Genomic DNA, 19,493 nt, shown 5'->3' with positions numbered 1-19,493 from the left:
AGTAATTACATTGTAAGTACCCAAACATGTGCAAATACATTGTCGTTACACAAACACTAGCAACTGCCCATATATATGCATTTTCTTAACTGAACAGGAAGATACACTCAAACTACACAACCCTGTGTTAAACAGATCTGGGTGCTAAGATCAAAGTTAAATTGAAAAGTGAACTATTGTTCAGCATGCAACACTACTGTTTTTCTAAAATGCCTTTTGAAAGAACAGGTTTTTTTTAACAAAGTTAGATGGATTGTTATCCACACTTGAGTGGTTAATTTCTTCAGCACTACTCGTCTTTGGTAAAGACTTTTAATTGGATTTAGGTCTGGGCTCCAGACATGACTACAGAACAGCATTGATTTGGTGCTTTCTTAAAATCAGTTACTTTTAAATGTGTGTTCATTATCTTGCTGAAAAGTAATCCTTTATGTCCCTTAAAAGGCTAAAAAGAACCATTTAGTTCAGTTCAGTTTGTATATTATTTTTCAGTCACTAGATTTCATTATTCAAAGTCTCACTTTTCAACTATACTAGTTCCTACAGTTTTGTGGATCTACATTTCAGGTATTACTTTCCATGTAAGTGATGAGCAATCTAGCACTATAACATTTCTATATTTATTTTGCACTTCTGTTTTGTCTGTTGAAATTGCAATGTGTACCTTAATAAACATGCAGGTTCAAATGCTGTGTAGTGTTAATGCCACTACAAGTATCCATTCATTTTAGAAAATGCAGCCCTGTAATATATCTTTCCTTATAAATTCCTACAAAATATCAATGGCAAAGTAATGTTTTTGTACTAAAATGTGGTCAATGCACATTGGTAAGCCATTGCAGTACCATGGTACCAAGTGCGCTAATGTATAATGTGCAATGATCAAAATCCTTTGCATTTACATTGCTAGTATTACTGGCTGCCTAATGGTTCTGCTTAGGTTTCTTCAGAGTAAAATGCACAGGGATATCTCAATGTTTTCTGTAATGGGTTTCGTGATATTAACAGTAGTGTTTTGTTTGTTTTTAGCACTTGTAAGTTTATGGTTAGTGATGGATAATGGCACTGGCACAGTCCTGACATATACATCTGGTCTACACCATTCATTCTTAGGCCTCTCCCAACAATAAATACCTAATAAATGGATTTCAGTACATTTTTAATACCAGCTATTGTGATGTGATCTTTAATCATGTAGCAGCAGTTAGCCAAGGTGTTGAGAGAACTCTTTATCCAGGGTTTATCTGCCCATTGTTATTTATTGTAGGTTAAATTGTGTGGGGAGCGCAATAGATTTATCATAGTTTCATCATTAGTTGTTGTAGTTGGCCAAGTAGAGGCAATCAGTTTTATTTAAAGGTTCCAGTTTGCAGTAATATTTATTTTATATATAAAATGTGTCCAGATGTTTTGTAAGTCTTGAAATAATGATCTAAATAGTAGTCGGTATTGTTTAAATACTCTTACATCATTAGATTATGAACCCTCCCCTCCCAGCTTACTTTTGACACTAAAATACATTAAAATGACACATGTAAGATTACAGATTTCCATAATCTCAGAAACAAAGTAGCTATTTGAATTCTAAAGCATGTCATGCATGTCTTTTGCATATAGAGACTCTGGAATGTGTGTTTATCCACATTATTAAAATAATGTATTCAAATGCATTACCTAACTTCAGCACTCTGTTATAATGTTGTCATTGAGCAGCCACAACACATTCACACAAATAAAAGTAATTCATGAACACAGCAGAGAAGTTCTGCAATTTCCCTCCTCAGGGCTTATGTCACCTTGAGTAAATATGCTCATTAAGTTAAACAGAAAAGGGTAAATATAAATAATTGTAGCCTCAAAGATTATAGGTGCTCCCTTGAGAAGTATTAACCATCAGCAAGAATTAGTTCCTGAAACTATCTTCACGATATGTTGAGAAAGGGAACTTTTCTGCTGATTTCAATGTAGCTATTAGTTTAATGCCGCAGTCAATACAATGTATGTTCAGATCTCAGGGTTATGCTTTAATCATTTAGAAATTGAATTTATTCAGAGGTAAGCTGTCTTTACACCATGTCACTGAGATATATAAGCATGCTGCTCTTCCTATACATTAGGATCTTATGAATGTCACACGGCTTTGCTTTAACTTGGAAACTAAATAGAAATTAAGGAAGATCATCGTTTTCGCCCCAGATGGTGTCAATCTTATGCTTCTAGCATCTTAACCAGGGACTCAATGTTGCAGCTATACACAACCTTACAATAAATATGGGGATGGTATTGGACATAGCATGCCTCAGTACTAGTTAAAGGTATTATATATATATATATATATATATATATATATATATATATATATATATATATATATATATATATATATATATATATATATATATATATATATATATATATATACACACACACACACACACACACACACACACACACACACACACACATATGATGGGATGCATTGCAACTTTAAGTAACGACGTAGATGATATACAACATTATTATAAATCCTTTTGTGGTGTGTACTGCTGTGAAATATTGGAAGCTGAATCAGAAATTAATTCCATACCAAAGTGGTCATATTTCAGAAAATATAACTGAAACACAGAAGGAATACATTTCAATGATGCTTTACGTCCTGTTACAGTTCATTGCATATGTATTGTTGAGCATCTTTCCAAGTCTAAACCCAGGGTAATTGAAAAGCTACCAGCTACTATACAGAAGTCAAATCAAGGTTTCATTTTCATCCAGGGGTATGCTCCAAACAACAGACGTATATTCCATAGATGTACTCTTAAAAGGCAAACTGTAATTACTATCAAAGGCTGTTGTGATTACGAAGTGTCTGGTATGCAACAACCAACTGTCTGTTTGCCCATGCATTCATGCATGAAGCAGTTCATTATAGAGGACCAACCATGGGAGTGTCCATTAAGTTGAGCTAATTTCAGGCACAGATGGTTCACAATAGTTTAATGTCTGCTTGGTGGCCAGATTAAGTGACTTTTGCATGGCCTTAGACTTCCCTAGAACCTATAAGCATCCAAGGAGGAAATAAAAACGGGTTTATCATTTTGATAAACAACCACCCTCAATGCTGCAGGATGCTCTGTGTAACTCAGCAGAGTCAAATACTATTAAATTGTCATCAGGTCCAATGGCAGAAGTTATAAGTTCTGCTACCTGAGTTATAGTTAATGGTTTTTTACAATGTCTAACACAAATCAGGTTTGCGGTTTGGCTTTTTAATGTTGCTTTACTGATAACATTTTACCACTGTCCAGGGAAATATTTTTCCAGCATGTAGAATGAGGAGTTACTGTTCTGTTTGTTTAGTCATCTAAAAAGCAATACATTCAGAATACTAAGAAGAACAAATTTCAGAAAAAGCATACTTTCACACAGCTGTTTACATCAGCATACTGATGTGCAGTACACAGTTTTAAGTGTGTGTGTGTGTGTGTGTGTATATATATATATATATATATATATATATATATATTAATATATATATATATATATATATATTATTTGTGAATAAACCCAACTAAAATATTAACATTAATCTTAGACTACCTTAGCTAAAGTAACACTGGATAGTCCAAGATTAGTGATAATCGGGGTGTGTGAAACAGGAACAATATTCACTATCTCTACATTTCAAGACAACAAATCATTCCTTTATAACAGAATGGAAGCAATTAACCCAGAGTTGAATGGCTGTAAAAACATGTTGGATGGAGTGGCTGGGAAATAATATAAGTGTCTTCATTTAGCATTTACAATACTGCCTCAAACTAAGATTAGAATTTGTGCAGCAGTTAACATCAGGTTTAATGTAGATTGGATAGGTGTATAAGTATCTCATTTATATGGAATGTCACTAAATTACTTTAAGGCATGCATTTCCAAATGGTTTTGCACCTGATTATTTAAAAATAGCACTAGAGAGAGGATGTAAATTAATTACCTGTTAAGTAATACAGAAAAATGTCTGAATTCATTAAAAAAGCAAAAGGGAAAGAGAATGTTATAGTGCCTTCAACACCTGGAAATTTATACTCAGTGTTACTTTCTGAAAATCATGGCATTCTTTCCGAGAATGTCTTTCTTTCATGTAAACCATGAAAAGCCCAAGACACATTAAATATGTGTGATCTCAAGGTAACGTTTAAACTTGTGCTCAAGTTGCTGTGTAAATGTACACACACTTTCAGGCATGTGAAGAAGCTGCAATGAAAGTTTGGCTGTTTCAGGCAGAAAAAATAAACATTTAAGGGTGATTTTGCGAAGGCATCATTTGCGCTGTCCCTCCAGTAGCATTTCAATGTATGTTTTGCATTACATTTTATAAAACCTGCGTACAGTAGGTACTTAAACTAGGTGACTTAACAGAGCAACACCATAAACATTAATGCTGAAAGACTTAATCTAGATGCTCAGACACTTAAAATATGTTTTGGGTTAATCCATAACTTTAAACACTGCTTGCATTTATACACTAAACTTTCTGATTAAATGCCAATTCATAATGCTTAATTATTCCTACAAATAGGAGATGAGTATTTATTCCAAAAAGGCCACATTTGATTAATTGCAGGTAAAATGTTATTTGGTCTATAAACCCACAGTTCAATGCAGTGTCATAACTTTGGTTTCAAAAGTGAGAGGGACACTGCATAAAGATTATTCTATCTGAAATAATGAAAAAGTGAGGGGGATGAATCTTACAATCTTGCTTTCTTTCTAGGCCTCTCTAATTAGCTTTTCGTGTTTCGTGTTGGTGGGTTTATTTTTGCAGAACCTGTCCCATGCTCTCAATATTGTTTGAGTTAAATCTGCAGGGCTTTGTCAGTGGAAGTACTCTGTAATGGCTATTAAAAACACTGCACTGAACAATAAGGATGCTTATACTTTCACCAGCAATTTAGAATGCATTGTTGCAATGGAAGCAAGTGCAATTCATGTAATTGCTGTTCAGCTTTTATCATGTGGTATTGTGATTGTAGTGCAGATATGCATTTTTATTAATAACTATGCAGATCACTTTTGTTGGGAAAGAGACAGTACATAAAAGCTGCCGCACTTTCAATGGAATCATTTAGAAATTAGAATTACATCTATTATTAACCTGTATACTGCAGATCGAGGTGCAAGTGGAATCTCTGTGTCTTTGCTTCATTCAGGTTTTGCAGGGGACAAGGATACACTGTCCCTCTGGGCCCTTTTCATTCTAGTCTGCTTAATGCACTGTAAAATTGTAAAGCACTGTAACTCAATTTATGACCAGCTCACCAATAACACCACTCTCTGCTAATCTTGTTTGTATTTAAAAATATGTTATAACCATCTCTTTACTAACTCTGTGCTATTCATTCCTCTGTGTTGTTTTTTTAAAAGGGATTGGAAAACTGATTTGTTACTGTATACCAGGCAGTTTTATAACAAATCTAAAGCCAGGATGCTGAGGTATCTTTGCAGCAGTTTCGTAAAAAGCATATTTTTTAGGACCAGTTTTGCCACCCAAGGCAGCTTGATCAGCTCTAAATATGTGTTTTCCTATATGTAGTTTTTTTCAATTATATGGCTCTGTAGTCAAGCATTACCAAACTTTCTTTTCTGTTGGCAGAAGGAGGTACGTGTGAGGTGATAGCCGCACATAGGTGTTGTAACAAGAACCGAATTGAAGAAAGATCACAAACAGTAAAGTGCTCCTGTCTACCAGGGAAAGTCGCTGGGACAACGAGAAACAAACCCTCCTGTGTTGATGGCAAGTACATTTTTGTTCACTTTAATGATTAATAATAAAGAAAGAAAACATGATTTAAATAATATTTCCTATTTTGTATGACTTCTAAGTGCAATCATTTAAATGGTAAAAGACACAGAAGTTTTAGAGACAAGAAAAGAAAAAAGGATAGATGGGTAGGTTTTTTTTTTTTTTTAAACAAAAGAACATTCTATTCTGGAATGTTTTTAGTAAGCAAGCTTAGTAAGTCTACTTTTAACATGATTGATTTATTATTTCAGTTTTTATAAAAGTTATTTTTTAAGGATAAGCCCCTTGAGAAATAACATCTTGTTAGTGAGAGGGCCCTAAGTCTCTTGACGTATACTGCAGAAAAAGAATACACTCTGACCATGTTTGCATACAGTACATGCAAGATAAGCATTCTACTGGAAAGCAAGATTACAGTCTTTAAGCAGAATGGTTGACTCAGCACTTCAGTCTGAAATCATGGACTAGACTAAAACAAATGGATTTCCTATTTAAAAAAAAAAATCTAAACCACTTTTAAAAGACAAACCACATCAAGATTTTGTTAAGCAGGGATGCTATGAAAATCCTCTTGTAAGATTAACCATGTTCTCAGCATGGTTTAACACAGCATACTTGCAACTGAGTTATTTATCCAGTTGGCTAGACAAAATAAGTATTTTTTTGCTACATAGACAAACTAATCCAAATATAAGTGACATACCGTGTATATTGAAATAATCTCAAACAGTATAAAATCACAGTCCAGTCTTGTAACTCACAAACCAGACACATTGCAATCATAAATCATAAGGGAATTGATAAATCATCAGCTGGATAAATAGACAGCTCACAGATTAGATCATTACCCCAGCAGGTAATGTATGCACTGGAAATAATTCCCGAATCAGGAGTTATGAGAACCCCACAGTGTTGATCAACAAAGAGTGATGTAGTTAGTGGGGAATGGTAAGCAGTATTTATTTTTTAACAAAAAGTAACCTCTTTACTCAGGAGTGTAATAGCCCTGCTGTGCACTGACAAATAGGTCTTTGTTAATATATAGTATAAAATTATAATTGTGTTATTTTGTTATTTGTATTTTCATAGGAAAGTAAATGTACAATTTACCATCAACATGGCCTAGTTGAGCATTAACTGAATTAGTGAGTTGTGAACTAACGCAATGTAATACTAAATCAATCTCATCTGGATTCATCTGGTAAGCATAACCCTTCAACAAATTAAGCAATTTATCTTTTTTATATAACAATTGATCTAGTGTTTTAAAATCTCTGCATACTTTAAAGTATTCTTTAAAAAAAAAGTGAAATAGCTTGCATAATTCAGAGCTTTAATCATATTCCTGCCAAAGTAGCACAAATCCCTTGAGTTTGTGAAACAACTACCAGTATTTCTATTTTTAGTTGTAAGAATAAACGTCAATTCATAACCCTAACAGATCCCTAGCTTCACCCAAAAAAGACTTTTAGTACTGTCAGAAATTGAGATACAAGATTGTCTGAACTTGGGCATGTGTTATGCACCTGTGCCTGAAACAGGAACAGGAATCTGGGGCATTATTAAAAGGAATGAGAAATATACTGCATGCATTTTAAAAATGGTTTTCTAAGGTGATTAGTCTGTTAATATCATTTATTAAGGATAAATTATTTACACATAGGCAGTGATCTCTGTCCTAAAACCTACCTGTGTAGAGGGGCTTTATAGAAGGGATTTTTTAGAAGTAATCAGTATAGGTAGTTTTGCTCAGTTTATGTATTTCTTCACAGTTTGGGAAAAATGTGATTTCAAATCCAAATAGTCAGCTGTTCATCCCTCTAGCCCTGCTGAGGCCTAGATAAGCAGAAATCTTGGGACCCAATGTTATTAATGTGCTGTCTTTATGAGTAACGAGCAAGCTTGGAGAATTATTTCACACTCCTGGGAAAATCTGTGAGCCCTGTCCTTTTTCAACACTGTTGGAAACAATGCAGGAGATCTGCACTTTTCAATTTGGTAAATCTGGATGACTGTATTTATAAAACAGTGTAGGCTATAGTGTTCTTTAGGAGGGTGATTTAGTTTAGGCCTTACAGAGTCTTTTTGTGCTAGTATTCCTTACCACTTTACTGTCTTTTTTGTTTCATTTATGGTGACCTTATTAGACACTACCCTTAACTGATCTTGAATCACCATGTGAAGAGTGGCTTTCTCATATATATATATATATATATATAATATATATATATATATATAGATATATATTATATATATAATATATATTATAACATTGTCACATGATTCGTACTAAGCATGTGTTGCTATATTAGTAGGCTAAAATCACTAGGCTATGACATTTGCCTGGAAACTTAATGTCACAATATGTGTGACCTTTCTCTAGTCTCAGACTAATTATCATTTGCAATTATTGATCAGCAGCTTTATGGCAATAAATAAATAAATGGTATAACTCTGTCAAGCGAAACTGCTTTGCCCACAATGTTGTACTTTATTGATACCTGCTTTTAACACTAACATTTTGTGAAAAATATTGGGTTAAAAAAAAATTTCATGCCATTCAGTATGTATAAATACAAGCAAAACACCCTTTCCCATGTATATTTTACCATGTGGAACATCTGTGATTGTAATTGATGGAGAATAAACCCTTCTGTTCAGCCAGAGGCTATTTACAGTGTGGGTGACAAATTGTCAATCTGTATTTGACGGTTTTTCTGAGGAAAGAAATACCCAGGAACACCATATCTTTGTTTACATATTTTAACTTGGAAATAGCACACACGTTACATAGGAGATCTATGGGTATAACAAGTTAATGAAAGCTATACTTATAGGGCAAAATAACAGAGATTTCCTGTTGGTATTAGAATTTAAATAAAGCCCCAAACTACATGTTTGTAATAATATTTCCACTTTTTGACTAATAATGAATTGAAAAACATAACAAAATGCATTTAGCTATTCGGTGGAGTGGTAGCACTCAGGCCTCCGCTGTTAGGTGCATGGTATTGGTACTGGCTGTTGTCTCTCTAACAGCAAGACTGCATTTTAAATAAAAAGGTTTCAATTGTTCCCTAAAACATGGTATTTTCAACACAGTAAAATTTAAAGTGGAAAAAAAAACAAAAAACAAAAAAAACACCTGGGATTCTTACAGTAAATCTGGGGGTCTGTGGGGAATTTTATAATAAAACAACATTTCCTTTGAAAACTAATGAATAGAGCCTTTTGGGAAAAATGTATTTATTTTCAATTTGTTTCACTTAAAAAAATTCAAAAAACTTAGTGATGAATCTCAAAGGGGTAGGACATAATTAGTCCATGAGATAATTCAGAATTCAGCAGCTGAAAAACACACTATGTTGTTCTTTGAGTCTTTTATAATTCTATTACATGTATCATGGCTTTCGTTGAGCCACTGCTATGTATAGGATTGGTCAGCCATATTAAAAGTTACTTTATACCCATGGTTCCCAACCTGGGGGGGCGCCATCGTGACAATGTCATTCTGCTTAAGAATTAGCAGTGCATAATTCATGAGACGTCACAAGCCTAACATGGGTGATGCGTTCGGAGAGGAGAGGAAAGTAACGACAGCTGATACGATTATAGCGTCTGAAGAAGTATTTAGAATTTGAGCGTTTTTTTTAGTTTTGTTTTATTTCATATTTATAATGAATGTCTGAAATATAAAATGTCTAATCGTTGTGCAACCGAACAGCTACCTAAAGAAAGAAAAAGAAAACGCATTCCTACTTGGACAGCTATCTAACATTAGGGTTTATGGAAGGGCTTACTGAGAAAGCACGGCCTCAATGTTTTTCTGTGGTGAAATACCAATTAGTATAAAGGATGCTTTTGGAAAAGTAGGGAACGACGCACAGATGACCACAGAAGCTTCTTTTTGCTGTTCACTTATAATTGCAAAAAAAATAAAAACACACACTATCAACGAAGAACTTATCAAAGCAGAGGCTGTGTGGTTCAGTGCTTAAAGAAACAGGTTTATAACTAGGAGGTCCTCAGGTCAAATCCCAGCTCAGCTGCTGACTCACTGTACTACCCTGGGCAAGTCACTTCACCTCCTTGTTCTCCATCTTTTGGGCGAGACGTTGTTGTAAGTGACTCTGCAGCTGATGCATAGTTCCCACACCCTAGTCTCGTAGCTTGTAAAGTGCTTTGTGATGGTAGTCCACTATGAAAGGCACTGCATAAAAATTAAGATTATTATTATTATTAAATGGTCAAGAAAAATGTGTGCATCGCAAATGGCAAATAATATTAAAACAGTGAAAGACAGGATAAACAAAATGGCTGTAAACACTTGTACAAAAATTACAGATGACACAATTTGCTATCCAGTTGGATGAAACAACCACAGTGGCAGATGAGGTGGTCCTACTTGTGTATGTGCTGTATGAAGCTGAACTAAAGGAGGATATCTTAAAGTCTACAAAGCTTAACACCACAACTACGGGTGAGGATATTTTTTTGTGAAGTGGAGCGTTACTGTACAGCGCACAGCCTGTCATAGGAAAACCTCATGGCATGTTATTCTGATGGGGCAGCTGCTATGATGGGATAAAATAAGGGCTTCATTAGTCGCTTAAAACAAAAAGCTCCTAACTGCGTAATATTTCATTGTATGATTCGCCAGGCACAGGCAGGTATCAGTGGGAGGACTTCAATAAAACGCTGAGCACAGTAGTTACAACTGTAAACTACATTAAAGGTTGGTCACTTAACAATCGACTCATTGCTGAGACGTGTGAAGATGAAGCTCAACAAACAATCCCATTTCTCAACGAAGTTCAATAGCTTTCACGTGGGAAAGTGTTAGTTTATTTTATTGAACAAGTCAACACGAACATACTGCAATGCAAGGAAGCAACTGATGCTTTTGCCAAGCTTGAGAAAGACCTCACCTGATTTTCTTTGCTTTCAAAAGCACTTCAGGGAAAACAACACACGGATCTCTTTGTGATGTTTGTCAACAACATAAAAGCACTTCAAAAGGAACTCAAATCAAGGTTCTCAAGATGACTTTTCTGAAGATACATGGGTGTTGGATCCTTTTCTAGCGAAAATAGGAGATGGCATACCTGAATTGTGAAGACGAACTTACAGATCTACAAGAAAATTCACTATGCAAACGATACTTTCAGGAGTATGGCTACCAAACATTCTGACTTGCTGAGGGAGTAAATGTTGCACCCAAATTAACTGTGCATGCAACCACTAGAATCCTTCTCCAGTTTGTGACCACATACCTGTCCAACACTGCATTCAGTGCACTGGGGAGTATCAAAACCAAAGATGTGCAGGGTGGTTTTCGACTTGCTGTTACAAATATAATGCCAGATATCTCAACGCTTGTAAAGGATCTTCAAGCTCAGGGTTCTCACTAACGGCAACGGAAAAGATATGTGTAATTTTGATACATGTACTTTTACACTGTTGTTTATACTGTATTCTGTAGCTATTTATGTATATCATGTGTAATTTACAGTATATAGCCTATACTGCAAGAACTGTAGGCTGAACCATTGCTTTATACAATGGCAACTGCGAGTAGTACATGGAAAATACACAATACTCTATACAAAATTACAGTTGCAAAAAGGACAGAAATATACCCCTCCCTAGTGGTCAATTTTCAACCCCCCCTCAATTGTCAACCTGCAGCCCCTATATACAGTATAAACCAATCGTACAAGAGTCAGGTCAGAGCTGCTATTAAACAGCATTGATATATTTAAATATGAAGCACAGAAAGTCTAAAACAGCAAATGTATTATCGAAAGCTCTGTCATCAGGAGGTTAACTGAGGTTACTCAACCCGGATTAAACAAAAAACAACAATGGAGCATGATAGAGAACCCACATATTATAAAAATCTAATGCTAAGAAACAGTAGATGGTATAAAGCATCCCACAATGTAATTAATTATGCACTCAGCCAAGCTACCAGCGATTTGCAAACTCCCTCTAGACAGAAAAAATCCTAATAGAAATGATAATTTTCTAACCAGTCAACTCTGGCATTACAAAGAAATAGAAGTCATAAATACCCATGTCTGCACCTCCAGATGATCACATCATGTAAAGAATTATTATGGTCATCTGGTTGCTGCTATTTTGCATCATAATGGAAACTACATTTATAGAAAGGAGAGTGTTTCCTGTCGTAATGATAGTGGTGCAGTTAAATTGTGTTGGGGTGAAAAAACAAGACTTAATTCTTAACAAACAGAAGCAATAAAAGACACTCTACTTAGCTTATGGAATGTCAATAAGACTCTCTTAACCCCGAAAATGGCTTAACATTATTTTCAGGTTACTAAATACACTAAAATATATGTTTAGATACAGATTTTGAACATGTTTTTGACAGATAGTTTTATAATTAGACTCTTAGAATAAATAAAGAGTTGTTTTCTTTTTCCATATTTTACTGCTACTTGACTTGCATACAATAGATTATATTTCTGCAATGGCAAACTATAGCTCTGTGGCAGAGCAAAGCTCTGCCCTTTTTAAATTGGCAGGGATGGGGTTAACTTCCCCTGCCTGCCTGGGTTTATTATGTTCAGGTGGCTGGGGTTGATTAGTTGATTAGGTTGATTAACGATCAATCAGCGCCCAGCCACCTGATATAAAAGGAGGCCTCAGCTTCTCATTTGGGAGAGGGAGCTGAGGAAGCAGGTTGGTGTTTTGTTTTGTGGTTTTTTTGAATTTTCTAAATCCAGTGAAGGCATTGCCCAGCCTGGAAACTTTATTTTTGTGAGTTTTGTTTTTGCTTTATTTGTGTTTGAGTATCTGTTATTTTGCCCTTGTGCACTTTATTTTTGTTTATTTATAATAAAATAGTTATTTTTTTTGAACTGCAGTCTGTCTCTGGGCCTCTATCCACTCGCCAGCCTGCCACATTTGGTGTCAGAAGTGGGATAGCGCCACCTAGAGGCTCAGAGCAGTATTTATTTTTTTTTTGAGAAAAAAAAATGGGAAAGAAGAGCAGACAGTGGAAAAGGCAGGACAAGCAGCAGCTGAAGAAATGTAAGCTGCTGCAGCCACCGCTGGAGGACCCGGCCAGCCTCTTCCCCTGGTGTTCCTGGTGTGGGAAGGAGGACCATCGTTGGCGGTCCTGCCCAGACGTGCCACCGGCAAACTGGTGTGGCCGGTGTGAGGAGGACGGCCACAACTGGGCAGGATGCCCCTACAACCAGGCCCAGGAAGAGGTGCAGTGTTCACCCCGGGCATCAGGGGCCACCCCACTACCTCCAGCACCACCACCTTCACCACCGTCCCAGGAGATCTGGGACTGGTTGATGCACCCTGAGGCAGACCTCGTCCACGATCTCCCCATAGTTATCAACACGCTGTGGCGTCGAGATGGGGAGAGGTGGGAACAGTGGGAGGAACAACACCACCCGGCCTCCTTCCCAGAGGTTGCCCTCATGGTGGTTAATTACCTGGCGGTAGACATGGGAGATCCACCGGTCACTCCAATAAAGAGGGGTGAGCCGCCTTCCCGAGAGCCAGAGAGGGGTGAGGAGCTGCCGTCGTTCCCAGAGCCAGAGAGGGGTGAGGAGCTGCCGTCGCTCCCAGAGCCAGAGAGGGGTGAGGAGCTGCCGTCGTCTCCCAGAGCCAGAGAGGGGTGAGGAGCTGCCGTCGTCCCCAGAGCCAGAGAGGGGTGAGGAGCTGCCGTCGTCCCCAGAGCCAGAGAGGGGTGAGGAGCCGCCGTCGCTCCCAGAGCCAGAGAGGGGTGAGGAGCTGCCGTCGTCCCAGAGCCAGAGAGGGGGAGGAGCTGCCGTCGCTCCCAGAGCCAGAGAGGGAGGAGGAGCTGCTGTCGCTCCCAGAGCCAGAGTAAGGAGGATCTGCTGTCGCTCCCAGAGCCAGAGAGGGAGGAGGATCTGCTGTCGCTCCCAGAGCCAGAGAGGGAGGAGGATCTGCTGTCGCTCCCAGAGCCAGAGAGGGAGGAGGATCTGCTGTCGCTCCCAGAGCCAGAGAGGGAGGAGGATCTGCCGTCGCTCCCAGAGCCAGAGAGGGAGGAGGAGCCGCCGTCGCTCCCAGAGCCAGAGATGGAGGGAGGAGCCGCCGTCGCTCCCAGAGCCAGAGAGGGAGGAGGATCTGCCGTCGCTCCTCAGAGCCCGAGAGGGAGGAGCCGCCGCCGCCCTCAGAGCCAGAGGGAGCCGGCCGCCGCCGCCTCCGCCACCAGAGGGAGCCGGACCGCCGTCGCCGCCTCCGCCACCAGAGGGAGCCGGGCCGCCGCCGCCGCCTCCGCCACCAGAGGGAGCCGGGCCGCCGCCGCCGCCTCCCTCCGCAGAGGGAGCCGGGCCGCCGTCGCCGCCTCCGCCACCAGAGGGAGCCGGGCCGCCGCCGCCGCCTCCGCCACCAGAGGGAGCCGGGCCGCCGCCGCCGCCTCCGCCACCAGAGGGAGCCGGGCCGCCGCCTCCGCCACCAGAGGGAGCCGGGCCGCCGCCGCCGCCTCCGCCACCAGAGGGAGCGGGGCCGCCGCCTCCGCCACCAGAGGGAGCCGGGCCGCCGCCTCCGCCACCAGAGGGAGCCGGGCCGCCGCCTCCGCCACCAGAGGGAGCCGGGCCGCCGCCTCCCACCAGCGGGAGCCGGGCCGCCGCCTCCGCCACCAGAGGGAGCCGGGCCGCCGCCTCCGCCACCAGAGGGAGCCGGGCCGCCGCCTCCGCCACCAGAGGGAGCCGGGCCGCCGCCTCCGCCACCAGAGGGAGCCGGGCATTCCGCCACCAGAGGGAGCCGGGCCGCCGCCGCCGCCTCCGCCACCAGAGGGAGCCGCCGCCGCCGCCGCCGTCCGCCACCAGAGGGAGCCGGGCCGCCGTCGCCGCCTCCGCCACCAGAGGGAGCCGGGCCGCCGTCGCCGCCTCCGCCACCTCCGCCACCAGAGGGAGCCGGGCCGCCGTCGCCATGCTACCTTGGACATTCGGGGCCCCCTCAACCAAAGAAGGCTTGGGGGCTCCGACATCAACCCCGCCCACCACCACCCACCATAACAGCCCACCCAAGGGACATAATTGGACTCTTGGGGGGAGGAGGGTGGGGGGGGGGAAGGGGGGAGTTGGCCGATTGCGGCCGGTGTACGTTGTACATGGGGGGAGGTGTGTGGCAGAGCAAAGCTCTGCCCTTTTAAATTGGCAGGGATGGGGTTAACTTCCCCTACCTGCCTGGGTTTATTATGTTCAGGTGGCTGGGGTTGATTAGTTGATTAGGTTGATTAACGATCAATCAGCGCCCAGCCACCTGATATAAAAGGAGGCCTCAGCTTCTCAGAGGGAGCTGAGGAAGCAGGTTGGTGTTTGTTTTGTGTTTTTTTTTTGAATTTTCTAAATCCAGTGAAGGCATTGCCCAGCCTGGAAACTTTATTTTTGTGAGTTTTGTTTTTGCTTTATTTGTGTTTGAGTATCTGTTATTTTGCCCTTGTGCACTTTATTTTTGTTTATTTATAATAAAATAGTTATTTTTTTGAACTGCAGTCTGTCTCTGGGCCTCTATCCACTCGCCAGCCTGCCACAGCTCCCTCTTACTCTGCATGGCTTTGGAGGTTGCACATTTGTCAAACGTGTCCACAGGTATTGCGTCAAAATATGATCTTAAAAAAAAAAAAGACTGGGATGTAAAAGGTTGGGTGCTAGCCTTTCTGAAGTTCATGTATGAAGTGACAATTACTTACAAGAGCTTTAGTGAAAGTGCCAAAGAATAGGTGCTACAAATGAATCTTGCATTTCCCCTGAAGAAAGCATTTGTACCATTTTAGAATGGTCATTCGTCACTGTTTGTTGCCTATGGCTAAATATATACCAGTACTATGAAACCAAAGGGCACTCAGTTCTTTGTTTGTAGCATTGGAAGAGTGGATGTGTGTGTGTGTGTGTGTGTGTGTGTGTGTGTGTGTGTGTGTGTGTGTGTAAATAATTTTTCCTTACAGACAGATCTTGTATTATACTTGATTAGATGTATTACACAGAGCGTGACAATGTAATATGATAACTGCAAGGAACCTGCAGCATCCCCCTGCAACAACATCTCATAAATATTTTGTATAAGAACATGTAAACAAACAGATTTGTAAATCTTATTAATGGATAAACATCCTGGGTGAGAACAGACTTTGAATGAGTGTGAAGTATAGAATGCTTCCTTCTTTGGTTTCTTAATGAGATGTTGATGTAAATCAGAGGTGCACCAGAGAGCTGCAAGAACAGAAAGAGTTCACTTATCTAGTGGAATGTATTGATCGAGTCAAACAGGAAATTAGCAGCAGCAAAAAGCCATTAAACTTTAAACATCATTGCTTTCTGATCTTCATTTTTATTGGAAATAATCAATAGGTGCTAAAGAAGGTAAATTACTGTAGCCGGATGGAAAACTATAAATATTTTTTTGGATTAGGCAGAATATTGCAGAAGGAGATATTTTAGCTAATTATATAGCTAAAATTTTGAATACTACTCCCCTGAACACAGCTCATTACTTGATTCTTATTCCAGACAGCAGGCAGTAGTTAGTGAAGGCTAAACAGTATTTATTGGTCTCGTCAAATATGAGCATAGTCCCTCAAAGATGTAGGAGTAGTACTCCAAAGATCAATTTATAAACCATTATGACTGTATTTACAAGAACATTTAAATGTATCCAATTCAGCGTTTTCAAATAAGCCAAGTATAAAAGTATAAAAATGAAAATGTCTAAATAGCAATGGGTAACATCTGGTAGCAGCACTGGTAAAATAATGATGTTTTAAAAGTTGTAATCTCACCTTCAAATGGTTGGCGAACTATTCCAGTGTAAGCTTAGATAGGACCATGGAAACAGTGTGTAACAAACCCCTTTAGAACTTGCAATTGTGCAGTATGCTACTGTAGGCCTTTTCAGTGACATGGCCATGGACCCAACAAGATTATGGGAGCTTCAAGTTGTTGGGAGCTAGGTATGCAGCAACAAGAACAGACCAGACTGAAACAGGAAGGATGCTTCATTCCAGAACACACTGCTTTAAGGTTTTATTGTTTGATTTTAATGCGTAACAGGATTTGCACTTGCTGTACAGTCCAACTGTTTGAGATTCTCTTTAAGGAAAGCCCAATATCAACTTTCTGTTGCATCCTTCATAAAATTACTTTCCACAAGAACAGGATTCAACTAGACTTTATCCAGGATATTCCTCAGGTCATGTATCACAAATTGAAGTCCCAGTTATGCAAATGAAAAGTATGATTATTTCTTATAATCTTATCTTAAAGAATAAACCATTTTTGCTCAAAGACATTTTAGAATACCAGAAGAAAATAAAAACATGTGAATCAATAAAGTTACATTTGTGGGTATGACTTAATGTTTCATACATAATTATTATTATTTTTTTAACCAATGAGAAAAGCATTACATTTCAGTCTATACATCAGCTATTAAAATACATTACAGAATACATACTTCTTTTAAACCTTTATTTGATTTATATGACTCCATTCCTCTGATTGGGCACCTTTTTATATTAAATTCTAAGCAAACCAACCTTCTGGCGGTAAAAGCACAAGCATCACATGTTTCCTGTCTGAACCTAAGAATGTAAGACCTGCATTTTAAAAAAAGCAATGTAAGCCCATGTACATATCATTAATCTTACATGCAAAGCCAGGATCCTCATATTTCAAAATCTTTGGTGTGCCAGCTTTTTAATCTATACTCCCTCCTTTTTTTCCAAAGATTGATTTCACTTTTCAGGTAATACGTTACAATTTTCAATTTAAAAGGAATCAAAGTCTTGAATATAAATCTAACCCAAGTTGTAATGAAAAATGTGTTTTTGGCTCGCTTCTCAAAAGTAAAAATGGGTAAATGTAAAATAGTCTCTTTACATTACTATGAGCCAATATCAGCCAAAATCCTGCAGTAACCCACCCAACCACACACGACTGATACAGTATATGTATAATAGATTATTATTATTATTATTATTATTATTATTATTATTATTATTATTATTATTATTATTATTTATTATTATTACATCACAACATTATTACCTTTAAAACACCATGGAACTGGAAACACAGAAGTTACACAGATTATAATGTAGGTTTATCAATTAACAGACTGTCAACAAGATGAAGGCACAAGTAAAAGAATAATAATAAATAATAATAATAATAATAATAATAATAATAATAATAATAATAATAATAATAATAATGCACTACAGATTTTACCATGTTGGTAAATGTGGCACCCATTTTTGTGTGCCTCCCATTTCCTCTGAGAATTTATATAAAAATCCAAGTCTAGTGACAGTTAAGTTAATTGTAATTGTATCTTTAGATAACGGGATGATTTAATTGCTTTCTTCCAGCGATTTGGCATCTGACTTTAAGGTTAGTAGGTCCACGGCTCCCTTGTGGAATCTGCATTCAGAGTGCAGTGCTATCTGCTGCTTCTAAAGAATCGCAGCTCAGGGAGTCTGTGGAACCAAATAACGCCAATGATGACTGATGTTGTTCATCTCTCCAGGGTGCCCATTAAGACAACTTAAGGAAGTTGAGCGTTCTTCATTTGCTCTCAAGAGGAACAAAAAAACACGAAAAGAATCCTTGATGAAAAGGATTTATAGGATTATCATTTAAAATGTATCTCGGTAAATGTTAACATCTATCTATTTCTTATATAACACTCAGATATCAATCACTGGATTCCTTGTAACCTTGGCAACACAACTGTTAAACCTTGGTTTTGCAGGATAGAGGAGCAAAGTTTGGTCATACTGCTGTGTTTAAATTAGCTGTCATGATGGATTCTTGACAACAAGGAATATTGTTGCTCGTGTTCCTTCATATTGTTCTGCCACTTCAAGTAAAATAGTAGATTTCATACATGTTAAGTACATTTTGACACACAAGTGATGGCAAGGACTTCTCCTCAAAACAAAAATAGCCTGTTAATTCTGCATATTACCATTGGTAATTACTCTCCAGGGATTTTAAAATGATGTAAATACACTGCGTTATGAAAAACGGTAGCTGTCGTCTCAGAGGTGGAAATTCTATCCTGTTTAAATATTTTCATGCTGTCTGCAGCACTTTTTACATTGCAGTGATTTATAAACCCCTTCCCTTGATAACACAGCCCCTAAGATTAGCAATTTAAAATTCAACAGCAAGGAGTACATTCTAAGGCTCTCAAAACTGAAATGAAAGTTTATATTTCAACAACAACTTCTGCTGCTTACTTGCATTGACTTGCACCTGATCTGGTAACTCAAATGGGAGAACAGCCCAGAATTGTTTTTCAAGTATCGCAAGACTGACCAGAGCACAGAGTCTTAGTAACCAGCTGATGTTTCATTACAATGGCTCAGAGAAGTAGATTTGCAGGTTGACGTTAAAGAAATTCTAAATCATTGTTAGATTGGAAACATCCATGCTTTGTGTAAACTACTTGCAACAGTTCACTATAGAAAAAAAAAGGTTTGGTATTTTAGAGCCAATAATACTATCAATCTGGAACCTGCAATATTTAACTTTGAATAAACCAATTAGATTGTATTTATTAATTTATCTATTTTTTTTAAATAGAGATGAGCAGTGTGCATCAAAGACACACTGGATAGTGACAAATAGTTTGAGATGTACTCAGTTTGCATCTAATTAAAGTTACATTATAAAGTGTA

At 38.8% G+C, this 19,493-nt stretch overlaps 1 protein-coding gene across 1 annotated transcript in view; it reads left to right on the top strand.

Moving 5' to 3' along the window:
* LOC121328497 (chemokine-like protein TAFA-1) overlaps positions 1-19,493 on the top strand; it is a 108,508-nt gene that overhangs the window by 83,464 nt on the left and 5,551 nt on the right. Inside the window, exon 3 of the mRNA XM_041273181.1 lies at positions 5,651-5,791. Within this exon, the coding sequence (XP_041129115.1) occupies positions 5,651-5,791 (141 nt within the window). The remainder of the gene's footprint in view (positions 1-5,650; positions 5,792-19,493) is intronic.

This window comes from Polyodon spathula, chromosome 16 (genome assembly GCF_017654505.1).
Source record: "Polyodon spathula isolate WHYD16114869_AA chromosome 16, ASM1765450v1, whole genome shotgun sequence".
Taxonomy (NCBI): Eukaryota; Metazoa; Chordata; class Actinopteri; order Acipenseriformes; family Polyodontidae; genus Polyodon; species Polyodon spathula.
The sequence above is the reverse complement of the archived record's forward strand: the minus strand, read 5'-3'. Positions and strand labels throughout refer to the sequence as shown.